The 20,608-nt window shown below is 40.5% G+C and overlaps 1 protein-coding gene across 5 annotated transcripts in view; it reads right to left on the bottom strand.

The window, feature by feature from the left end:
* The window catches only part of RB1CC1 (RB1 inducible coiled-coil 1), a 155,676-nt gene that overhangs the window by 71,886 nt on the left and 63,182 nt on the right, over nt 1-20,608 (bottom strand). For 3 of the 5 annotated variants that reach the window (XM_059724097.1, XM_014606838.3, XM_014606839.3), the window contains exons 6-7: nt 2,045-2,247; nt 1,104-1,539 (exon numbers count right to left, since the gene is read on the bottom strand). In XM_059724097.1, the coding sequence (XP_059580080.1) occupies nt 1,104-1,539; nt 2,045-2,247 (639 nt within the window). Of the gene's footprint in view, nt 1-1,103; nt 1,540-2,044; nt 2,248-3,163; nt 3,242-12,256; nt 12,312-20,608 lie in introns of all 5 variants that reach the window. The other 2 variants (XM_014606840.3, XM_019498610.2) reach the window with 2 other exon arrangements.

The following is a 20,608-nucleotide window of genomic DNA, read 5'->3' as shown; positions in this document are numbered from 1 at the left end:
CATGCCAGGCACCACGCGCCCAGCCTGGCAGGGGGAAAGCTGCAGCCAAGCCACTTCTGCCTCTGTGTGGGGCTCCAGCTCCCAGCCACCTTCTACCCACATTCCACCTGGCAGGCATGATAAGCAGCCACTTGCAGGCAGCTGAGTTGGTGGAAGGCAGCCAGGAGCTCAAGCCCCGTGTGCCAAGACAGGAGCCACCTGGCTGCAGCTTCCTCCCTGTCTGGCTGGGCGTCTGGCATGCATCCCCACAACTGCCGCTGCTTCTCTTTACTATGTGCTGGAATGGCACAGCAGGGGCACAAGGAGGAGCCGCCACTGGAAGTGGGGGGAGCTGAACAGTATCGGTGCAGCTGTAGCCACACAGAGCAGCCGCACTGGGGATCTGTGCGCGCTGGCTGATGCTGAGGTGGGCAGGAACACAGGCTGCCCTGGTCAGTAGCAGTGGAGGCTTAGCCGTACACGAAGCGCTGCAGGCCAAATATAAATCAAACAGTGGGTGCCCGCCTGCAGGCTGGAACCAGCCTGCAAGCTGTATTTTGCCCACCCTTCCTACAGATGCATCTGGGGAGTAAAACACCAGGAAAATGTATATGACAATGCTAGTACAAGAACTAGCGGTTACAACACAGGCTTGGTACAATGTACTGGTTTAAGGGTCCTTGGCTGCCTTCATAGAAGGCAAGAGGTCAGATACACTTGTTTCCATAAAGGCTACACAGACTTTTTTACCTTAGCTATTGGATGTTAAATTAAAAAAAAAAAAAATGTTAAACATACATACACACACCCATGCCCAGTAATAAGTATGCTGCAACACATCTCCAAACACACACACACACACACACCCACCCACCCACCCATGTCCTGTGAGTTCACAATGTGAGCTCACTTTTCTTTCTATCTAGCAAGCCTCCATTTTTTTTTTCTTCCTTCTTTGTTCCACATGAAGATAACTGCTGGAACTGAAAGTAACTACGCAGTTAAAGTCACATTACTGTTAACTTTAAAAAACACTGGCATCTGCAAGCTAAATAAAATTTGAGTAGCACATTTCCTATTTACTTACCTTGATAAACAGTTTATTTTTCCACGTGGGAACTTACCCTGCTCATAGAATCAAAACATTTCCTGACCAGTGATTCCACATCATTAGGCCTATCCTGAACATTTATCCAGTCTAACAGAGAGACATTGAAGGAAGGTTGATCATTCTCCTTCAGTTCCATTGAAGTTTCATTGTCCTGAACAGTAGTGTTTTGACTGGATTCTTTATTGTCCGTGATAGTTTCAGGAGCTGCGCTGTCCAGGGCTGAATGCTCCACTGACCTGCAAAATGAGGCTACCACTGATTTACTGTTCATTCTAGGAATATCAGAAAAAAGAACTAGTTCTGCAGACTTTTCATCCTCAGTTCCTTCACTTTCTTCTCCTCCACGGTCAGTAGAAGATTCCAATCTTCCTAAACACTCTCTGTAACTATGTCTGGTTAGGCACTCCAGCAGTGGGATCTTGGCCATGACAGAAACAGCTGTCCCCAAACTTTAAAAAAAACAAATGCAGAAAAGTCACTGGCATCAAAAAAGCAAAATGATATATAAGAAATAAAATTAAGGACAAGATAATAATGATGAATGTAGTACTGCTGGTTAATATTAAATCTTGCAACTTTAGATTTTTAATAAAATCATGTCAGGATGATTAATAAAAAACATTTTGTTCTTTCTTATTTGACTCACTGGACTCTCTTTCCTTTCTCTATAGATTTTCTTCATCTAAAACTTCCCATTTCAATTGAGAGATGTTTAAAATTACATCATTAAAACATTGTGCAGTATCTTCAATTACTATAAACATGCCCAAACCTGAATATTTAACCTACAGCATTTATGACAAAACATTGAATATAATATGAAATACAACAAAACAAAGAAAGTGTACAGAAATCAGAATGTCTATTGGATTGGTCAGAACCAACAATAGAGGTAAAAAAGGTGTAAAAGATAAGCAACTACGACTATAATAAAGAGCTTAAAGGCAAACTTACTGTGTGAGTTTCAGCTTAATATCATCTATAGATTGCAGGTAGCTTGAGTATACATTTTCAAACTTGAAAAGCAGCTTTTGGTAAGAATGTGTGCAATCTTCCAAATTGGCCATTATGGCAGCCCAGCCTTGATGCTGAAGATGTTCATCATGGACAAGACCTTCACAAAAGGAGCAAAGCTTCTTGGCAACCTCATACATTTCCTGTTAAAAGTAAATTTATAGAATGAAATAAATTTTCCCAAACTTTCAAGTTGTACTTAAAAACACTTCATACTTCTGAATAGGAACTCAGCTTATTCAGACTACCGCATATCTTTATTCTAAAAAAAACCCACAAGACAAGAAACCTACAAGGTAAGTTATTATTCAATACACCAGACTATTACAAGACGCCAGATCAGATAAAGCAGTATACATATCATTTTGTATGCACACATGTACATCCATACTATGTGCTTCTTTGGAGGAAAGAATTTGCAGAAGAGGTACACTAAAGGAGGAACAGTAATGATGAAGAAGGTCTTTAGTACAGAATAATGGGGAGGGTGAGGTCTAACTGCTGTCCAACTTGTGCAGCTTGGACAACAGCGCAATGACATTGTGGGAGAAGTGAAGGTGGGAGGAGACAGAATAAACTGACATTTTTACACTGATTAACAAACCAGATACACTGCTACTTATTTTACAAAGTGCCCAAAGGAGTCCAAGAACACATTCTCCATCCTGGTATGTGCAAATGCATGTGGAAAATTGTGTGTTAACTATAATCTAATTTTACATATAGTTAACTATTATAAACAAATAAGAATTTTTTTTTAATCCACCAAGCTCAGTGGAGCTGAATCCAAGGCTGAAAAATCAAAAAGCACCACCACCCTTTTGAAATTAGGCTCTTACAATTAGTTTTTGTTTTGCTTTGAGTTTAACACGTATGCTATTTTCCCCCATATGAATGATTTAAATATTAGTTTTAAAAGTTAGTAAATAAAAGATATTGCTAGTGTAGAATCTAACAAGTGCCTACTTCTAGGTCCTATTTAAGGAGAGCCAAGAGCATACAATAATTTAAACAGAACTCAAGCTAAGTCATTCAGCAGGTGCCCCAATTCTTACGTACCTTTGAAGTAGGGTATTCTGTTAAGAAGTGTCCTCCTGATTATGCCTATGTGTTTGGTTTTAATATCAACCTCTCTACCTAAGAAAAAGAAAGGAAAGAAAACAGTGACACTTATTTTAGGTTCCACACCTGGCTAAGAGGTGGCTGCATACCCTCTATGATCACAGGACTACTGGTACAGTAGTGTGTGTGTGGAAGCTAGAATAAGATTGCTTTTTTTTAAAAAAAGTTATTCAAATATAGTGAAAACAAGTTTAAAAGCCAAACACATAGGCATGCTACAGAGTACATTTGCTGCTAAATTTGATCCTGAATAACAACGAAATGGGAGCTAAATACCAGTAGTTCATCTTTCTGAAATAAACTGCAAACTATGTTATTTAAAAGGCATTAGGACTGATTTATAAACCACAAATATGTGATTTCAAGATTATTAGTGTCAGGTAAATTTCAAAATCATGCCCCAAATAATCTGTGGCATGACAATAGTTTACTCCACAGGGCCTAAACAGCTGTCCAAAATGTTGTCTTCCAGACTACTAGCAGAATGAATATACCGAGCCAGCAGGGTGGATATACGTTTCTACAGGTACCTAGCCAAACAGGCATCTGAAAAACCTGAAGAGTTCACTGGATCTGAGTCCACAAGAGACTGAGACAATACAGTCTATCAAACACGAACCAGCACTATACCAGACAAAGTACTGCCAGTCGCACAGGTTCAAAACCCGTGAGTCAGATGTATATTCCTCTCCCCCTAACCTCTTCATGTCATGAATGGCTCTGGGATTGTGTATGTGGGGTTTTGGGTTTTTTTTTAAATAAAAATATTAAATGGTACTTTTGGTTTGTTTTTTGATTTTCACACACTGTGTAGGCTTTGTGTACAAATAAGAAAGAAATAGTGCCGTCCACCCTCTAAATTTACTGAAAATGGGGACTTCAGCCCCGTTACACAGCTCTTCTCTCCACAACTACCTGCCTTCTGACCTGCAAGTCAGGATCTGCTAAGCTCCTTCCTCCATCAACTCTCCCCTATACCTAGCACTTCCCTCCCCCACAAAAGTTGCAGGCTGCAGTAAGATGCCCTTCTTCATTTTCTCTGGTGCATCAAGTACTGCAACGGAGACAAAGAAGATAAGAGAAACAGAGGGGAGGAAAAGGAAGAAAGCACATATTCTCCTGCTGGACTCCCAATTCCTTCCTCTCCCCTCTCATGAAAAAAATAGGGGTGGTGCAGGAGATCTTCCTGCTTCCTGGGCAGGCTCAGTTATCAACATTGTATATCAGAAGTGGGCGAGGTGAGGCAGTCAGGGCTGTGCTCCTCCACAAAGAACCAGGAATTTGCTAGAGAATGTCATCATAAGACTCTAGACAAAGAAAAAGATCTGGCTACTTAAAAAAAAAAAAAAAGTCAGCAATGCTGTAGCATCTAACATTGTAATGTCCGCTTATAGATGTATATCTGTATGTAGTAAACTCAGAGCTGAGTTCCATAATCTGGGATGAGATTGCAGCTACACAAAACTGTCCAACCGTCACACTTAGCAACTTTTTCCTATGATCAACATTTGAAAGAATAAAACGGGACCAAAGAAAAAGTGTAAGGGAATGTGCCCCACTGTGCCCATGTTACAGCCTGCACATATGAAGAAAATAATTTACCAACTCTGTTCCTTTACCACCCCCAAAACCACTGACACAAGATTTAATTAAGAGAGTGAATCCATATACAAGAAGCTTAATTTTACAAGCATAAAGAGATCTAAGAACAAAATCACCTACACAAAACAACAACAAAAAAGACACAAATATAACCAGGCTTTCAGAGCTGCTCCTTCACCTGAATATCAGTATCTGGAACACTAGAGGTAGACATTGCCCACCAGACTGGCTGATAACATGGTTAGTTTTTCAAGCTCAGTTCTCCTTGGCTATCTGAGGGTCATCAGAGCAATACAGAACTCTGTACTAAGAAATAAAAAATATTAGATTTGCCTCAGTCTAGTTCAGGGATAAGCAAAGCCAAATCCAGCTAGTGGAGCCAATGGATCCAGCCTGCAGAGATGGAAGACTTTGCCTGTGCCCATACTGGGGCCAGACAACAAGGAGCTGTGCCACAGCTAGGCAACTGGAAGCTGTGCCACACTGCTGCCCCTTCCCCCAGGTCCCCACTCCCTGGCTGTGGAGCAGGCACAGCTTTTAGTTACTGCAGAGCCACATGGCAGCTACAAGGCAGTGGGAGGGAATGGGGAGAACAAACAACAGCGAGGATGCAGCTTCTTAGCTGCACAGCCCTAGTGCAGCTCCCCATAGGCTGGAAGTTGTATCAGTGCCACAGCCAGGAAGTGGGGGCTAGGAGAAGTGGCAGCAACACAGGCACAAAGCCTAAGCCCCAGCACAGGCAAAGTCCCTCCCTGTTGACATGCCAAAGCCACTGAGCCTGCGTAGAACCGAAGCCATGTAGTTCAGACCTGCAGCTTGTTCAAGGCTTCTAGCTGCTGGTCTAGTTAGCTCTTTTTCTACGAAGATAGATTTGCACCGACTATTCCAGCACTCATGAATCAAAATAGGTTGCATTCATTGGGGCTTAATCTCTAGATGTTCTGACCTCATCTAGATCTTGGCATTTTGTTTTTCAAATAGCTTTACATCTAGACACCATGCACAAAAGCTAAGAGATTCTTAACAGATTCCGTAAATGGAAAAAAAATGATACAAACTTCCAAACCATCCCATCCCACATTCCTCCTGTACCTATTAAACTATGTTGATACTTGAGAACAAGTCAGAGAAACCTAGGAAAACATACAAAAACAGGCATCATTAAGCACAGAAGAGCTTGATTCTTCTATAGGTGCTGAACTAACTGGTTCCTAAACCTGCCAGCTGACTGGCAAGAGAAAAGCAAGATACAGAATCCAGGAAGGGGTCACTACTTTTTGAAGTAAAGATCATGAGCGGGTGATACTCTTCTCCTGTCACCTCTTTTCTTTAAATCACTTCCTACAGATTAGGGAAAGACCTGCTACAACTTAGCTATCCACTGGTCTGGAAGCATGATCATCCTCAGTGAAAGTATCTGGTATTTACACAGTCAGAAAAGTCTCCTCTGTGAGTAAAACCCTCCAGTTACTGGAGACGGACTACTAGTCAGAGTAAGAAAAACTTAAAAAAATAGTAAAGATGAGGAATACCGACTATCTGATTATTAGAGAAAACTCTATTCAACCAAAAAGACTAATATAAACATAATTCTTGTTTGATTTTCTTAAAATGAAACATTCTTGTTAGGCTGTTAAAGAGAAAAAAAGGTACGAAAAGTCTGAGCTTCTGAATAAGATAAACACCTTATACATATTTTTTCTAATATCAATATGGATTTGCCTTCAGTTTTGCAGACCACGAAGAATCTAGGAAAAAAATAATATACATGATGCATATTTTCTTAAGGGCAAAAGATCTTTATTCTTCCAGTATTGTTCTAGGAGCCAGGAAGAAGGACATATAGCTAAAATGAATCCGGCTAGTTTTCAGGTCCCTTCCTTTCTCCAAGAGCTCAGATGATCTAAAGCCTGCAGTTTCCTCCCTCCCTTTCCTCCTTTTCATTTCTTTCTTTTTCTTTTGGTGATCCTAATGAAAAAATTATATAGTATCTATCAGAAGTCTTCCTACAGTGCTCATCACTCCCAAGGAAAGTAGTAGCATTTTAGTTTACTTTCTATTTGGTAATTAAATAGTCTACTGCACTAGATTCCAAGTTTTGCTTGCCTAAACACAAACATATCGAGCTGGTAATGCAATTAGTGCATCATACTCTGTTCTTTCCGTCAACCTCAATTTTGTTTTAACTTTAACTTCCTGTAGCTACAAGGAATGTTATAGGTACTCAGAGGCAACATATTACCCACTGGCCTAGTGGCTTCATGCTATTTTAGAAATAAGGAAGCACAGTAAGTTATTCAAAATCAAAACTGAAAATAAGCAGCTCAACACTTGGCTCCAGGATCCCATCAGATCTCCAGAACTTAGGGAGCCACATCCCTATGCTCCCTTTCGGCCACCACACAGGATATACTTTTGGGTTTCTAGGTAAGGACCTGTTACCAGAAAACTATCATCTTTCTTGTGACCAAGTCAGCAAAAGCAAGAAAGAATTTAGATGGTCACATAATGCCTTAGAAGAGCAAATAAAAATCAACTATTTCTTTCAATTAAAAACATCATTGTACATGATTTTTTTTTTTTTTATTTAAAATCAGATTTTCTTGACTGAATCATTTTTTTATTTTTTGTTAAGATGCTTTTTAAAAAAAGTAAATATATAAAAAGATAGTTTTAATTTAAGATATGTTAAAGCTCAAAGATATAATCATGGAATAGGGATTATAAACTTCTAATTATACTGTTTGAGACAATATATTCATGGAACCTTTCTAGAAGTTTTACAAATGCGTCACAACAGGCCATGGACTATACTAGGGGCCCAAATTTATAGGGTTCCCAGAGGCTGCTCTAGATTAGCAAAGATTAAAGAAAACCACTCTACCCAATGGGATTCAGTGCTCAGTCTAGACAATCCCATTAAGCATCTCTGTGATGCTTAGTTTCAATTTTCAAACTGGATTTGTGTCTCCAGGGATTACAGGCAGACAAGGTTCTTTGGGTAGATATGATGTTTTTTTATTGGACAAACTAAATAGGTGGAAAAAATGTTCTTTCCAAGCTTTCGGTAACAAATGCCCTTCTTCAGGCATAGGAAGAGTTTGTCATGTCCAGAGATAACATCCTTGTTAACAGCAGTATATGGAGATGAGAGATAACAGACCTGATTACCCACCTATCAGCCCTATTGTCTCTCTGCAAATTTGTGTACACACAGTTAAGCCCTTTCCTTTCTCTAAAAGTGCACAGTTTCAAAAAGTTAAATGAATAAAGGATATCAAACAACGAGAATACACTTTTTATAGAAAACGAGTAAATCAAGGCTTCCTAACCAGTGATTTCAATCGTGATGTAAAATCAATTTGATTTAAATTAAATCTACCCTGTGCCTTAGGCCATGGGGTGGCAACCTGAAGAGCGGAGCTTCAGCAGCATTGGGTTTTGTCTGTGCCATGGCTGGGTAGCCCAGAGAAGTCGTGTCAGGGAGAAAAAGGTGTTGGCAAATGGGTCTTGGGGAGAGTCAGCCCACCTACAACCAGAGCTAGGTCATTCCAGACTGCTGCCAGAAAACATTGCCAACCCCTATATTAGGCCACTTCAGATTACTGAGATTTAGGGATCAAAAAAGTGGTCCTGAAAATTCTTCTTCCTTAATCAAGTTTCTTCACATGATTAGAAGCATAATAAAACTCTAGTGCACAAATGTATACCCCTGGTCCAGCAGAATAATCCTTTAATGCAAGAAGAGTACAAATCATCTCAAGGACAGACACCCACCAGTACCCCACAGAGGAAGGGCTCTCAGAGAAGACTGGAGGCCGCCCCCGCCAAAAAAAATTCATTACTTCTGCTGTACTTTTGCTGTTAAACAACTTCCTAGACCTCTTTAGATAACAGGTAATGATTTCTTTGCAGCCAAAGTAATTGAAGACCATGCTATCAAAGCTTGACCCATACTCTTTCAGGTCAGATATAACTGGTATGTATATGTATCAAGTCTAAATCTCTATTTTGACCGGAGAATCCCACCCAATATTTTTTCTTCGATCAAACCATTAAGTTCTATCTGAGATAAAGCAAACCTTATAAAAAACACCGAGTCTTGACTTAAAGATTCCAAGTGTAGAATTTCCATCACTTCCAAAAATCAATTATTCATTGATCATCAAACAACTTATTTCTAGCCCATTTTTAACTCCCAAACACTAAAAACCGGATGGATGCCTTTTTACTACAAGGTTAAAAACCAGTATACTGTGTCATCTCATCCTATTTCAGGGCTTTGAGGTTATAACAAAGTCACCACTTAACACTGTCTTGGATAAACTAAAGAGTTTGACCTTCACTATAATGCAGATTTTCTAGTCCTCAAACCATTCTTGTAGCTCTTCTCTGGGCAGTCTCACTAAGACCATTTACATACAGTTAATGAATGAAAGGGGTGCATTTAAATAGCCCTTTGAAAATAGTCAGCTTACATATTAGTGACTATCTGATAAATTATTTTTGTACATGAATCACTTGCATCTTTTCAGGTCTTTAAAATAGGATCATGAAAAGTTCAGACAACTATCACAATAGCTACACCAGATTTTTATCTATTATGCAGAAAAAAATAAGCAACAAGAGCAGGGAGTTTACCATGCTACCAACTAGTTCATTAGCTTAAAGATCGGTTCTGTCCAGGTAGTTTTCCAAACACGTACAGAGACAGAGAACAGAAAATTCCACATTACTGATCACCAAAAACTTGTCTGTAAAAAAAAAAAAAAAAAAAAAAAAAAAAAAATTCTTGCACTTAAACTTAGTCACTCTGCAATTTATTGGCTTGATATACAAATGGCCTGCCGGTAAGGTAAATGGTTGGTAAGGTTCAGATATTCCTTTCCTGTGACTCATAATGTCAAGTAAGATAGATAGGTATCTTTCTTCCAAGTACCTCTAGAAGCACATGAAGAATTATGGCAGAACTCAAAACTGAAAAAGAAAACATATTCTAACGCATGGGCTACTGTTGCTTAAGATGTTTCATTCACAGTTCTCTTGCAGATGGTCAAAGCTGATAGTCTAAATCCAAGACTATGGCCTGATCATCAACTGAAAGACCCAAACTCAAAAGCTTTCTTTTTAATACTTTGAGTCCAAGGAGCATAGAGTTCTAAAGGTAGAGGTCACCTTGCTTGGGAACTCTATGACTTACAGATTATGCACCAGAAAGACCTGTAGACCTTTTAACATAGCTACAAGATAATACAATGAAGAATGCTTCTGTACAGGGTAAGTAGAGTTCATGTGGGTTTAACTTCACCCATCAGCTTTAAAAGACTCACTCCATGTTCAGTCCAGCTCCTCAGTCTAAAACGAAACAGTTAAAATACATGCCAGTCTCTGCAACAAAAATGATAACACTAAGACTTCTCCAACATTCCTATTAAAGAGATGGCAAGAAGAAATTTGACATGAAAATGACTTGTTCAGTGAACATTTTTCCATACCTACACTCCCATCCTTGTGAAACTATTTTCCCTACTTTCATTGTTTAAAGCTCTCTGGAGTTCTACCAGCACTCACTAAACTTAATAGAAGACTCCTCCAACTTAACATTTCATTTGACATCAATTCTATGGGTAACATCAAGTAAGATAGTCTCACTTGCCTATTACATTTTAATATAAACTGATCAGCCTCAAGCTAAGAGGGCATAAATGAAGCTTATTCCATGACAGAGGAACGTACATTGACCAGGACCGTCTCCACTTAATATACGCAAGTAGATAAACAGATAAACTCCTTGCTTCAGACATTGACAAGGAAAAGTATTGCTGTATAACTGGGGGGAGGGGATGTCAACACCCCAATTCTCTCACTCCAATCCAAAAAATATGTTTCTAAAACTAGAGAGAGACTAGCACAGTTTCATTTAGGACGCTCCTTATTTGAAGTGGTCAAAAATTCTTAGTTTTGGCTACACACTATGAAGGACTATACATCTACACATTAGTGGCAGTAGACTTGTCATCCATGTTTTTCTGCCACTGCTGAATTAGTGTTTTCTCCTGGGACACCATCCAGCTAATTTCCAGACATAAGAATCTTCAATAAAGGGAGTCCTTTAAAAAAGTTAATATTACACAGAAACTAGTTCCCTAAATGTTATTTTCTTGCATACCATGTGCTCCCAAATGAGGCATGCACCTTGTCCCATTCCCCTGCACTCCCCTAAGTCATGGCTAAATAAGGTTTCATTGAGAAGGGATACAATCTATTCTTCAGCATCATACACTCTCCTTTCAAGCTCTGAAGGCTCAAGCTTTAGCTCTGTTAACCACTACCAAACCGGTAGCAGCTTTTGACAAATCACCAGTGGCTGAAATGTAGTTGATGCTTACGCTGTGGAGTTTGCAAGAAAAGAGTGACTGACCTAAGCAGCAGATTCAGCCCCTCCTCCACACAACCAGGGAGGGAGGGGAAGGCAGCACAGGGCCATGTACCCACTGAAGCAAAGCCATGCCTCCATTCCAACACAGAAATCTGCTTCTTAAAATACGCAGTCCAATTTTGGATGGCTAATTTTGAGGGGGGAAGGTGTGTATGGTATGCAAGTAAATACAGTATCCTATCATGCAGGCTTGTTCTTTTAGCCATCTACTCTCTTCAGACCCTGAAAGTAATTTCTTTAATGGGCAATGCTTTAATATTCTTTGGATGTTTCCTTTGCTTCCCTTTTTGAAGTCCCTTCCACCCTCTACTATTTTAATGTTAATATGGAAACACTGCTTTCTGAAAAAGCAAGAATGTACAAGAAGGCTGCAGCTGGTAAGAAGTTACCTTGAAAATTTAAACAGCTTCCCTGTCCCACACTAAAACACTGAAGTATAAGCAAGAAGCCTGATGTATAGACTTTCACTTGGCATAATTCACTTTAATGTTGCAGAGTTACTAAGGATGTGAAACTCATACCTGTATTTCTTAAATTCCCTGTCTCTGGACTAGTTTAAGAAAAATCCTTTATAAAAATAAATCTGTTCTTCTTAGCATAGGAGAATGGAAAAACCTAGCCCCAAAGTTCCCATCTGCATCAGAGTAATTAACCTTCAGAATATTCAAAGAACTTCCAGAACACAATCTTGTGTCAGAGAAACTAACATTAATGAAATAATCAATTAATGAACAAGTTTGTTGTCATCATACTGCAAGTTTGGATTGACTTTCCATCACAAGTTTAATAAGCCTCAAGCTCTGGACAACATACCTAATTACAGAACAAGGCACTTTGATATCTAGAATGGAAGTATATTGCCAAAAATAATTGTTTACCGCCATTTTCAAAGGGCTGCCCTCGTATCCTATTTGCCCTCGCTAAACCATCTTAACGTGAAGGGGGGAAGAAAAGTGTTATACACTGTCTGAGGAGGTCTTTAAACTTACCTCAAAAGAACCAAAGTTTTCAGGAAATCCAGGGTTCTTTCCGTCCTCTACCATCCTGCGGTAAAAGGAAACAAGTCATCAAAGTCCTCCATTGCCAGGTGGCTGAAATTGCGCATAAAGGACTCCAAAGGTTTCAACGGTCCTAAATCAACAACAGCCCACCAAACTAGGTCCTTATAAGTGAAGTCATACACATCCTATGAGACGGATAAAGGTGGCTACTCGGTCTTCAAATCCAGATACTACAAGTCGGAGAGACGCTTCCATAAATGATGTTTTTGGTAGACTGCATGCAGGAGTTTCCCTAATTCATAGAAGTCATTTGGTAGTTCCATTAGCGTTGTTGAGAACTTCTCTCGATTCAACTGCCATTTCATAAAACCTTTAGTAGGAATAGCCAATTTAACTATGAGAGAGAAAATCTGAATTTACAAAGCAATTTCTCCTTTGTTCTACAGATACATTTGTTATGCTGTTCTCCAATCTGGGTTATTCTGCAGAAAGTCTTGTCTACACAACACAGGACTCTTACTGTATACTGTCAAGTTATTTATTTCAATAACATATTACTGATTTGGGAGTACTCATTAGCTGATTGAGAAGTGATCAGAATATTTGGTCCTTCCCGCTAGTCTGTAGAGCCAAGGAAAATATCATATAAAGAACAATGAATCTTGTTAATGCTATTCAGAAAAGAAACGTTACCTTAGCTGAGTATTTATAATTGTTAAATTCATAATTACAAATCAAATAAACACTAACAAAATTAATGATGATTGTACAGCAGCCTTACTTTTTATTAGCTTCTAGCAATGAGAGACTCCCTAGAGGATGGAGTACTTGTGTGAAAATAAAACCCATCAATAAGTGATGGTTGTACATAAAACTTAAGTATTGACAGGACAAGCCTTCCAGCCGTTTATTACAACTGGAAATGAGTGTAAAGAAAAAAGGTACTCGGGTAACCTCACCCCAAACATTCAAGAATTTATTTTCCTGTCAAGCCTTTTAAAAGCTTTGTCTTGTCTCCAGACTCATTACAATAATACTTTTCCTTCTATAAAGGAGGAGTTTCAGACTGAACTGTGTGTAAAAGCTGCCCTCCTCCTGCCCCACCCAACTAGTTACTGGCTGTAAATGAGACTATAGGTTGGGCCTATCATTTTAAGGGTACTGAGTAATTTGTGAAGAAACCTGGACAAGTTTTGTAGAGAGGACTACCAGCTCACCTGTCTATTCAACTAACAACTCAGCCACAGAAAGGAGTACTGAAAATGTGACTGACCAAGCTGCTTTAACTTTGTAATACTTTTTAGAGCAGGTTGGAATGACTTCTAGGCAATGGGATGAGAGAGTCTAAAGCAGAAGATGTCTTGACTTACAAGATCCAGAATATTGTGTTAATATTAACAAATGTTTAAGTGCTCAACCAAAAAAAGGGGCTGTTATTAATGTAATCATCCAGATGTTATGTAGACAATGGAACAATCACGATTTCTCTTCCTCATAAGGTAAAATTGACCTGAATTGATGGGTGGTTTAATTTCTGATAAAAGCAGTAACTTGACGTAAGAAAAAGATAAATCCTCTAAGAAAAAAGTCCAAATGTTCCATGATCCTTCTGGTGGTTCTTCAATGAGATTAAACATCATTATCCCCAGTGCCCATGAGGGGATTACAAGAGTGAAATCAGAAGTGTTTCACGGTTCTCGTTTCAGAAATGCCTTGCATTCTATCTTTGTCACTAGCCTTCTTTAAAAGGAAAAAAAATGGAACAACTTGGCTTTTGACATACTTGCTTAACTCAAATAGAGAGGACTAAGTTAGAAACCAACCTTCACTCTTGTTTCCACAAACACATTTGCAATTGTCAAAGCAAGGAGCAGCTAAAAAAAATGCATGCTGAATGGTGAGAAGTTACTGATGGAATGAATAAGCAGAGTTTAAACTAAGTGGGTGTAAATGATTTCATTAGTTTTGAAACTAACTGTGCCTTTGAAATCAAAACACACCGTTAAAAATCCTACTTAAAAAAAGACTAATCACATACCTTAAACTTCCAACCAGAGTTAAAGCTCAGTCAAAACTTTGAAGGAAAAAAACCAGCAAAATAGTCAGCATCAACAATACCTAGTTCCCTGAATAGAGCAGGGGTAGGCAGCCTTTTCCAACTGCAGGCCAGAATGACCAACCCTGAGTCAGAGGTAGAGTACAAAAGGTAAGAGCTAGGACCCAGCTACAGCTGCTTCTTGCCCCCAAAGAAGCACAGGGAGACTAGACTACCTGCAGCCAAAGCCTCAATCTGTGGGTTGGATCTCACGGTTCCAGAGGCCAGATTCAGCCTGGGGGATATAGGCATAAAGCACACTTGTGGTCAAGTAGCACATGTATACACCCTGTGCAACGAAGCCTCCAGAAGAATAGAGAGACATTCCCAGAGAGGGTAAACTGAGTCAATGAAGAACAAGTCCATCTCAGACTTTAATTTTGACCAAAGGAAAAGCACAATACTGATATACAAATTGAATAAAGATTTGGGATGCTGTTTAAATTAGGAGCTAAAGAATTCTTGCTTGATGCCAAGCAACACAAAGCTATCTGGTCAAATGTCAAAAATATAAAAGGACTCTTTGTAACCTAGGCAGAAGTTCCATCTTAATTGTTACTGGGACAGGTTAAGGTCACAGAAAAAAAATCCATTAAAGGTGGGAGTTGAATAGAATGAAACCTACAGACATACATAAATAGCAATAAACTATACACAAATAACCTCAAAGCTTCTGTTAGCAAAAAAGTACATAGTATAGAGACAAAGAGCAGAGTCATTACATAAGTGGCTATAAAACATACAAGGACTTTAAACTGAAGAGGCAGAAAAAGTAGTGCCACATCTTAACAAGGTTACACAGAATCTAACCGAGTAAAAATTCTGAAGCAGAGCATCACAGTTAAGATTTTTTTTATCCTTGTACATCTAAGTTATAAGAATGTTTCAATAGAATTATACTACTAGTCTCAAATTCAAGAAAAATAAAGGAAATTTGTATTTAAAATATGCTGCACTTGGGTTCAAGTAATAATTATAGTCAAGCCACTAAACTGACAATGGATCCACTGCAATTAGGTTCAATATCTTATGGAAACGTATGACAAATCATGGCAGCAACTTAGATTTAGAGAAGGGTATTTAAAAAAAGAGGTGAGGGGAACCCAACAAACACTATATTGCATTTAAATAGCTTCTGACAAAAATACTTCAAAAAGGTCTGGAAAAACTAAGTTCTCCCGACTCAGAGTCCATCTACACGACTAACAAAGAAGGAATAAATGGTCAATTTTTGGTATGACAAGAGGTTAACCAAGGAGTATCACAATAATCTTTGTTTCAACCAACCTGGAATTGTTCCAAGTTTTTTGTTTTTTTTTTAAATGCATCTATTAATGATCTGGAAAAGGAGATTAGTGAAGTAGCAGCTAATTGTGCAGTTGACTCAAATAGCTTAATATTGTCGAAAACTAAATGAATAGGAACAACTGTAAAAGCAATTCAGTGATGATAAACACAACCTAATGCAGACAGAATAATTTCAACTACTCATGGTCTTCTCTAGGTTTTTAAGAAGCTGTATAATAGGAAATCAACTTAAGCACTGTTGTTGTAAAACTCAGCAAAAGTATTTATTCAATGAACAGCAGTACTCAAATGTGTTTAGAAAGTTTGCACACAAAGAATAACATGAAGAATGTCAATTTGGTACCATCATCTGATATTCCTTTATCCACAATAGGGCACACTCAGTTCTGGTCACTTCATCTTAAGAAGTATTTGATAGAAACCAAAGATTCAGAGGTAAGATGCACAAAAAACCATTCAGGGCTATGGGGACAGACTGGTACTATATATCATTTAGAGAAAATAAAAGGAACACAAAGTTGTGCAAAATAATGAATGGTAAAGAGAGTAGATTGGAAACTTTTATTCAACCTACGATAGAAAAAAAAAAAACACACCAAAAACAAGGGAAAATTAACTGAACCAAAGACAGAAAATTTAAAACTGTTAAAAAGGAAACATTTTCTATCACACAAAGCAGATATACATTAGGGAATTAACTGACATAAGATATCATTGAGATACAAAGCTTAGAATTCAAAATTTTGACATCTATGAAGGAAAACAGGATTATCCCAAGTTAATAGTATTTAAACATTACTAAATTAAAGGCGCATGTAAAACCTATTTTTATTGGCATTTAGACTAAACTACTTCCCATTATTCCCTACAACTACTCCCTGAGTTTCTCACGTCTCACTACATTACATGCATTTGTGACCAATGCAAACAACAGAACGCTGTTGTGGTAACTAGTATACACCTCCTAAATATATATTGGTTTTACTTATTTTTTTAAAATTGCTTTCTGTATTATTTTGATTTTGAAATATTTGAGATGCCTACCACAGGCAGCCTGTGTGGGGCAAACTGCAGACCAGGGAGGTAGGTAAGGGAGCACAGCTACAAATAAGGCAGGGAGCAGAAGACAGAGCAGCAGTTTGGCCAGGGGAAACTGCTGCCCAATTCCCTGCTTGCAGTGCCCTGGCTGCTACCCCTGGGCCTCATGCGGCTGCTCCAGGCACCATGCCCAGGCACGCTGATGGGCTGGGGCAGCCCTGCAGCAGCAGCCACAGCCAGGTGCAGACTGGCCCATGTGCCATGGGAGCCAGCTGGCTCCTCTCGGGGGACCTACCACTGTTGCTGCCAATGGCCGCGCTAAGCCCTGATGCTGGGCTGTCCAGCCTGGGTCATCTGAAAGAGGAGGCTGTGATCAGGCAGCTACAGCACCCAGCAACTCTGTAGGTGAGCACAGACAACTTCTCCAGCAGCAGCCACAGCTCCCCAGAGGTGGGCGAGTGACTCAGGCAGAGCTGGCAGCAGAGGTTGGGGAGGGGAATCCCTGCTTGTCTCCTGGTTGGTGCCACTGCTTCCCCTTTCCCCCAGGGACACCTGCCCTAAACTGGGCCTGGGCCTGGCAGGAGAAGCTGCTCAGCAGGTGCCTCCAGGGCCGGCACCCGTTCCAAATGCCCTATGTTCTCCCCGTTCTTGAGTTACAGAGGGGGGCAGCACCGGGATCCCTCCAGGGGCATCTTTCCCCCTGCCCGCCTCCCCTCTGCTTCTGCCTAGAACACCGGCTGGACCCCTTTCCCCCACTCTTTGCCTCAGGACTGAGGCCAGCATCTGGCTATGCCCCTCACCTGCTCATCCCACCCCCTCCTCAGCCAGCCAAAGCAGTGATAGTGCTCTGGCTAAGGAGGAAAGGGCTGGGGCCAACCCTGCTCCTGCAGCCCAGCCCAGCCCAAGGCTGTAAAGCATGCTTGGATGCTGGGAGTTAACTTAAACTAGGAAGGGGTCTGGGACAGAAGTTCCATAAACTGGTTTGACCTAAATCAGTTGAGTCTGATACTACATTCACTCAGGTTTATCTTAAACCAGTTTTGATCATTTTGAAAGTGGTTTACGTGCACTGAATATCTGTTCTGTTAAAGGTTTAAACCAGTTTCTCATCACTTAAACTGGTTTGTGTGCAACTTCTGTCCCTAGCCGTACATACATGCATGTGTTTCCCTCATGCACTATTGCTTATAATATCCTACTCTTCCACCTTGTTTTAAATTCTGCTGCATGTGCTTGGGCAGGCATTATACTATTTTGTTGGTAGAATCAAGCCCAATCCTGGCAGGTAATACTGATATGTGACAGGCAATCACTACAAATAAATTAAATTACGCCTCACATAACATTGTCCATGATAAACAGGAAACAGCAGAAGATAATTTACATGGCACGAATTATAAAAAAAACCATGCTGAAATGAAACTGGCATTTCATGAAAAATATTTTATGCAAATTATTATAAGCACAGCATCCCCCAAATACAAGCACAAGAAAAATATTTAATAAAATGTTTTATTCCCAAGCAATGTGTTTATTATTTGAAAACATCACTAGTGCTGTTTAATGCATTTTAATCAATATGCATAAAAAATGAGACAGATCCTGGATCTCCTCTCATTTAAGGCATCACAGGCTGACTACTGTAGCTGTGACATTTTGGGAAACTTTTGGAGCATGACAAGGGGCTAGAACTTACATTTGCCTGAAACTTGTAGTGCCATAAAAATGATTACGGCTGCACTGATGTGCATCCAGAGAGCAGGATTTGGCCCTCTTTCACATATACTAATCACAATGCATTTGGCAGCACTGTGGTGGTGTTTCCCTGTTTGCAGCACCCTAAGTCAAGGTACAGCACCCAGGTCACCCAAGTCTCACAAGTCAGATGCCTGCCACTCCAACAGCCCCAGTGACATGCAGAGACACCAGTGAAGTGATCAGCTGTACTAGGACAGCTCAATATACCCGATTTTGCTCCAAAGACAATGTCTGTCTATGGGAGCTCTGTAAGAAGCCACAGTCAGTACAGAAGACCAAACGAAGGCTTTGAGGCAGCACCCTTACTACCACCCGTATGTAGAACATGGGTGCAAGTATTCCACAATCCTTACCTGGCAGGAATCTTCTGCAACTATTTGTTGTAGACTCATGTACAAGACAGATGGAATCATTCTGATACAACTCCAAGAGAACATTAAGAAAACCAGTTCTGTTAATTATAAGATGGCAAAATCCCCTTATACAATCCAACACTTGCACCCTCATTCAAAGTCACCATGGTTTCAGTATATTTCTCATTTGCTACTGTAAGGAGTGACCTAGAAAGCACTACCCGAAGACGAAGCAGAAGAGAATGTTATGTGACGAATGCCCATCTGCAATGATAAGGAGGAGACAGTCTTAGATAAAGGGGGCTTGAAAACAAAAAGAAAAAACAGGGAACTGGGTTAAAAGGGCTCATTAAAATACTAAAAAAAAAAAAAATCACACCCCTAGGTGGGGAAAAAGTATGCTAATGAAACATACATGTATGTAAATGAGATACATGGCTAAAACACAGGTATAGAGACATACTCAGTAAAGAACTTCTTGCGTCACTCATTTATAACCAATCAGCAAACAAGCATGCTTATGAAGGCTCAAAAACTCCTGAATAAAAGATGCTTAGATATAGTGATCTCGTGTGCTTGTTAGGTGAAATTATTCCGCTTGCACCTTTTATTGCTAGCAATAAGCCTTCTTTGTACTTTCACCCCTGGTATCTTTATTGGCCTTTGCATACCGGGCACGATACCAGACTTGAGCTGGGGCACAACAGTTTTTGGCACCCCAGATGGGACTGCCTTAGATAAGGCTTTGCCCGGACTAACAGACGACCAGACGGCCGCTCCTCCGAAGCAAATGTCAGGCGCGCCCCGGGATATCTTTTCCCGGTAAGACTTTTGCTTCAGGGGGAGCTGGATCGCTGAGGTGGCAGTAGCCTAATGGTGCAACGCCATAGAGTGAAAGTACCAGTAACAGGCACTTGGATGAGAGGGTAGAAAGGGCGTAAGGCCTACCGTCAGTACGCCTGCCTGGGATTATCTCTGTAAGTATTCTGTCTGGCCCGAGTCCAAGACCAGTGATTTTTCCCCTGTGAGGACAAGGACTAAGAACAGATCCCTGGATCCGAGGTAAGTCAGACGGTCAGAACCGGGAAGGCAGCCCTGAGATGGGTACCATTAACAGTAAGGTTAGGAAATGTACCCCCCTCTCTTGTGTATTGGGACATTGGGCAGAGTTCGGTGGGGATCCTATGACTAAGAAGAAAGCTAAATTCTTCTGTGAAACTGCGTGGCCACGCTATAAGCTAGATGATCAAGAACATTGGCCTCCGGAGGGAAGTGTTATTTATAATACCATCTTACAATTGATTTTGTTCTGCCGGCAGAATGGTAAATGGGAGGAATTGATGTATGCGCAAGCGTTTATGTCTCTCTGTAGGGATACAAAGGTTTTGGATGAATGTGGATTGGGGGAGGGGGTTGGGTTCTGTGAGATGGCAGTGGCTCAACCAACTGCAAATCCTGTCCTGGAATGTCCGGAGCCGGAGGCTCCCCTCCCTTTGCCACCTCTACCTTATCCTCCTCCTCTTCCCCCTCCTCCTCCTCCTCATTCGTCCGATTCCTCGTTGGCATCCGCTCTTCCTGCTCCCCCCCCCCCCCCCGAGGCGGAGGTTGAAAACACTCCCTGACCCAGGGATCTGGAACAGCACCGACCATGGCCGTCAGGTGCTTGGCAATCTCCAGAACCCCCGACTTCTCCTGATATAACCCCGGGAGGTGGGTGGAGAGTACAGTTAGGAGCAGACTCCGGGGTTAAGGGAAAACATCACAGGGAATCTGATCCTGGCCGTGGGA

Source organism: Alligator mississippiensis, chromosome 3 (assembly GCF_030867095.1).
Source record: "Alligator mississippiensis isolate rAllMis1 chromosome 3, rAllMis1, whole genome shotgun sequence".
Taxonomy (NCBI): domain Eukaryota; kingdom Metazoa; phylum Chordata; order Crocodylia; family Alligatoridae; genus Alligator; species Alligator mississippiensis.
The sequence above is the reverse complement of the archived record's forward strand: the minus strand, read 5'-3'. Positions and strand labels throughout refer to the sequence as shown.